At 49.3% G+C, this 5,000-nt stretch overlaps 1 protein-coding gene across 1 annotated transcript in view; it reads left to right on the forward strand.

The window, feature by feature from the left end:
- Nucleotides 1-5,000, forward strand: part of lgr4 (leucine-rich repeat containing G protein-coupled receptor 4) — a gene marked incomplete in the record, with an annotated part of 49,191 nt that overhangs the window by 30,509 nt on the left and 13,682 nt on the right. The window contains 1 exon segment of the mRNA XM_062524380.1: nucleotides 2,334-2,402. Coding sequence (XP_062380364.1) covers nucleotides 2,334-2,402 — 69 coding nt within the window.

Raw genomic sequence — 5,000 nt, forward strand, 5'->3', positions numbered from 1 at the left:
AGACCAGGGCGCTGCTAAGATATTAAAGCGCCATTAAGGAGTCGCCACAAGAGCAGTCTATACAGGACCTCAGCAGCTCCATAGGCAGGTGTGAATTATGGGATGGCCTCTTCACATGCATGGAGCCTCTAGCAGAGTTAAGAACACACTCGCTGTGTGAGTTGTGAAGACCCGTCCAGAGCGGCCATTTTTTGCCCCTCTTGTGTCCGCGTGTCCGTCTCCCGGTGTGTTTCCTCGGAATTCCCATGGAATTTTGGAAAGTCTATTCCAGACATGGAACGGTTTTTGGGGAAAATCATGGAATGTTAAGGAATTTTGTTGTAGCATTTTGAAATGTACTTGCCCAAAACACATCAAATACAAATATATTTCCCAACAGAATTGGTGTATATCTGGTTATTGCTTTTCCTGCTTGGTTGAGTAGTCTATTCACTGCCCATTTATACATCTGCTCTAAAAAAGCAAAAAATTCAACAATGTCACACGGCTGCTCTGAGATCATTTGTCTTTATATCGCACTACTCATTATGTAGTAAGGCATGGACATTTCAAGTTTTTTTGTCAGAGAAAGTCAGAGAAAAGTCATGGACTTTTTCATCGAGACTGGGAACCATGTGATGTGCAAAGTCACTTCAACAGACTTGACTTGACTAGAATTGAAGAATGTTTAGTGGATGTAAACATCCCAGGCCCAGCGTACGTTGAAGTATTGACCCAGCACAGCATAATATTATGACTCTCTCTATGGCTCAGTGAGTGGATCAGACAGTGATGTGGGCCAGGTCACCACACACTGACCCCTGGACCTGGTCACCCCCCGGGGCCACAGCTCTGCTTCCTGCTGGTGTTTGACCCCCCTGTCCCTCCATCTCCTCTCCTCCATCTCCTCCTCTCCTCTCCTCTCCTCTCCTCTCCCCATCTTTCCTCCATCTCTTCTCCTCCTCCATCTCTTCCTCTCCTCCTTCTCTTCTCATCACCTCTCCACTCCTCCATCCCCTCTCCTCTCCTCTCCTCTCCACTCCTCCATCTCCTCTCCTCCTCCTCCTCTCCTTTCCTCTCCTCCTCTCCTCTCCACTCCTCCATCTCCTCTCCTCCTCCTCTTCTCCTTTCCTCTCCTCCTCTCCTCCTCTCCTCTCCACTCCTCCATCTCCTCATCTCCTCCTCTCCTCTCCTCTCCTCTCCTCTCCTCCTCTCTCCTCCACCTCTCCTCCGCTCCTCCTCATGTGCTATTGATTGGTGGCCACACAGGCCTGGGTGCCCCTGGCAGCGGGGACGTAGAGGGAGAGGCAGTGGGCAGAGGTTGGCGCCAGCGCCGGGGCTGTTTGTCCTGGGCGGCAGCTCGAGGTGCCAACGCCACCTGCACCTGGACTTGGACCTGGCACAGCCGCAGCTTGTCTTTATTTCCCGGAGCTCGGCCCCAGATTTGTGGAGTCTCGAAGGCTATTAGGGGTGTGTGTGTGTGTGTGTGTGTGTGTGTGTGTGTGTGTGTGTGTGTGTGTGTGTGTGTGTGTGTGTGTGTGTGTGTGTGTGTGTGTGTGTGTGTGTGTGTGTGTGTGTGTGTGTGTGTGTGTGTGTGTGTGTGTGTGTGTGTGTGTGTGTGTGTGTGTGTGTGTGTGTGTGTGTGTGTGTGTGTGTGTGTGTGTGTGGTCGGTCACTGGCAACTCTCCTGAGGGGACTCTGTGTGTGTGTTTGTGAGGTGCTGTTGAAGTGAAAGGTAAACAAAGAAAACAAAATCATTGGGTGCAGGTTACCACGCTGTCAGCTGCTTCATTAGGTTACTTGGAAATTAACAATTAAGCCTTTGTTTGTAGACCTGTGTTTGTGTACAGAGCGTGTGTGTGCGTGTGCGTGTGCGTGTGTGTGTGTGTGTGTGTGTGTGTGTGTGTGTGTGCTTGCGTGTGTGCCAGAGGTGCATTAGCCTGGGAGCAGTGACAGGAAGTATGGGAGCGCAGCGGCCCGGGACAGCTGATAGCATCGCTGCCTCTTCCTTATTTACCCTTCCAGCAATCAGAACAGGAAGTGGGCACGCCAAGGCCCACCGTTGCCATGGCGCCTGGACAGGGTGGCGGGCGGGGTGAGGTCAAGCTTGCCTAAACAAAACCGTCCCCCACTGCCCTGTGGTCCTCTCCCAATCAGAGCAGCCGGAACTCATTGTCATTCATTCATATCTTCATCATAACCGTTGCCTCCGGTGATCATGGTGACGCTGGCAACAATGGTAAACCATGTGCGGTTGGCATGGTGACGCTGGCAACAATGGTAACCGTGTGCAGTTGGCATGGTGATGGATGATGGGTGTGGGTTTTGAATGCTCCTCTGCTTTGTCTCTCCAGGGACCTGAACTTCAACAATCTCTTGAGCTTCCCAGAGGCCATCCAGACACTGCCCAAACTGAAAGAGCTGTGAGTACACACACACACACACACACACACACACACACACACACACACACACACACACACACACACACACACACACGCACACACTCGCACCTCCCACATGAAGCCAGCCACTGAGGTCTGTGACACATACTGTACAGAAGATGTGCAAAAGTGAGAGATTCACATTTGAACTTTTCCCTCTCTGTTCTATTTACTATCCTTTTTTATCCTCTGTTCTTTTCTCTCCTCCGTGAGCCCATTCTGTGTTCTGTTCATCTGAGAGGTTGCATATGAAAAGGTGTGGGATCATAGAGCTCACACACGCGCACACACACACACACACACACACACACACACACACACACACACACACACATACACCATTATTTTTGTTTTTTTTGTTATCCTCTCATCTGAGCGCAACCAGCAACCAACTTACTGCAGGAACAAAGAAGCAGCGAGATGTGCCAGAAAGATACAGTGTGTGTGTGTGTGTGTGTGTGTGTGTGTGTGTGTGTGTGTGTGTGTGTGTGTTTATGAGAGAGAGAGAGAGAGATAGAGAGAGAAAGAGAGAGAGAATATATGCAGGTGTGTGCGTAAGAGAGAGAACTAAAATGGATATAGGGGTTTTGGGGTTATTTAGATTTGATTTTATTTTAATTTAAAACAAAATGAAAAATTGTCTAAAATACAGATAAATGAACTGAGGAAGATGAGAGGGAGAGATTAGATAGCCAGGAGCTGAAAGTGTTGCATATGGCTCTTCACAGCAGTGACATTGAGCAGCTTAGACACACACACACACACACACACACACACACACACACACACACACACACACAGTCACCCGAGGCTGCTCTACACATAGGTCAATTATGATTTTATAAAGTATTCAATACATTATTGAAATACATCTTCATGCTGGTGAGGGGAGATGGACTTTGAGGACCAGCTAAGGTCAGTCACAACTTGCAGATCACGTCCAGTCTAGCCGTCCACTCTACACTCCTATTGCCTATTGCCTCATCTCTACGGGAGTGAATGGAGCGACAGAACAGAGAAGATCGAGAAAGGAGCGAAAAACGATGAGATGGACAGAGAGAGAGAGAGAGAGAGAGAGACAGAAGGAGGGAAAGTGAGTTTAAGGATATCGACAGAGAGTGACCCTCCAGACTGAATGATGAGAGAGATAGACAGAGAGAGAGGGAAAAGAAAGAGAGAGAGAGAGAGAGAGAGAGAGAGAGAGAGAGAGAGAGAGAGAGAGAATGGAAGAGAGGGGGAGGAGGCAGATTATCTCTGTGGAGGATCTTTCTGTCCGAGAGAGGGATGGAGAGAGTATGTGCGGAGTGATTGAGAGGGGGATAGAGAGAGAGAGAGTGGAGAGTGGAAGGTTATCAGTGCAGCGATCCATCTCTCACCCTCAGACTCCCACAGGACAGGGAAAAAGACTAGGCCCTTGTGCTGCAGAGAGAGAGAGAGAGAGGGAGGGAGGGAAAGAAGGGATATGAGGGAGGATGAGAGAAATGGGAAGTATAGAATGATAGAAAGAGGGTGAGAGAGATGGAAAAATGGAGAGAGATGGAGAGAGAGCCAGAACGAGTAGAAAGCACAGTAAGAGCAATATGGGAGAAAGATGGTGGAGAGAGAAGGGGAGAGATGGAGAGAAAGACAGAAAGAGTGGGAGAGATGGAGACAGGGAGAGGTAGAGAGAAATGGAGAGAGCGGAGAGAGGGAGAGAAGAGAGAGATGGAGAGAAGGGAGAGGTGAGTGTGAACAGGGACAAGTGAAAAGAGAGAGAAATGGCTTTTAAGACCTTTTAAGTTCCCATAAATGCACCAAGGTTATTATGGGGTGCGACAGAACAAGTGTGTGTGTGTGTGTGTGTGTGTGTGTGTGTGTGTGTGTGTGTGTGTGTGTGTGTGTGTGTGTGTGTGTGTGTGTGTGTGTGTGTGTGTGTGTGTGTGTGTGTGTGTGTGTGTGTGTGTGTCTGTGTCTGTGTGTCTGTGTGTCTGTGTCTGTGTCTGTGTCTGTGTCTGTGTCTGTGTCTGTGTCTGTGTCTGTGTCTGTGTCTGTGTCTGTGTCTGTGTGTGTGCGTGTGTGCGTGTGTGCGTGTGTGCGTGTGTCTCTGTGTGTGTCTCTGTGTGTGTGTGTGTGTGTGTGTGTGTGTGTGTGTGTGTGTGTGTGTATTTGAAATAGTGAAGACAGTTTTACTGGTCTAATTACTGCAAGGCACCAAATGTTTTGCTGTTATGCAGTCCCCAGCACACCTCTGCAGAACCGAGCCCCCCTCCAACGCACGCACGCACGCACGCACGCAAACACACACACATACACACGCAAACACACACACACACACACACACACACACACACACACACACACACACACACACATCTGGTTCAGCATCTCTCTGTTGTGCTGTGTAGACTGTAATCTCTGTTGTGCAGACAGTGGAGTGTGTTATTAGTCCTCTATCATAGGCTCCCTCAGGTGGGACATGTGCCAGTCACACACACACACACACACACACACACACACACACACATACACACACCTCTTATCTCACAACCTGCCCTAGCTTACCCTCTATCGGACAAGTCCTGTCTCACTGCATGGCTG

The sequence above is a fragment of the Sardina pilchardus genome, chromosome 21 (genome assembly GCF_963854185.1).
Source record: "Sardina pilchardus chromosome 21, fSarPil1.1, whole genome shotgun sequence".
Lineage (NCBI taxonomy): Eukaryota > Metazoa > Chordata > Actinopteri > Clupeiformes > Clupeidae > Sardina > Sardina pilchardus.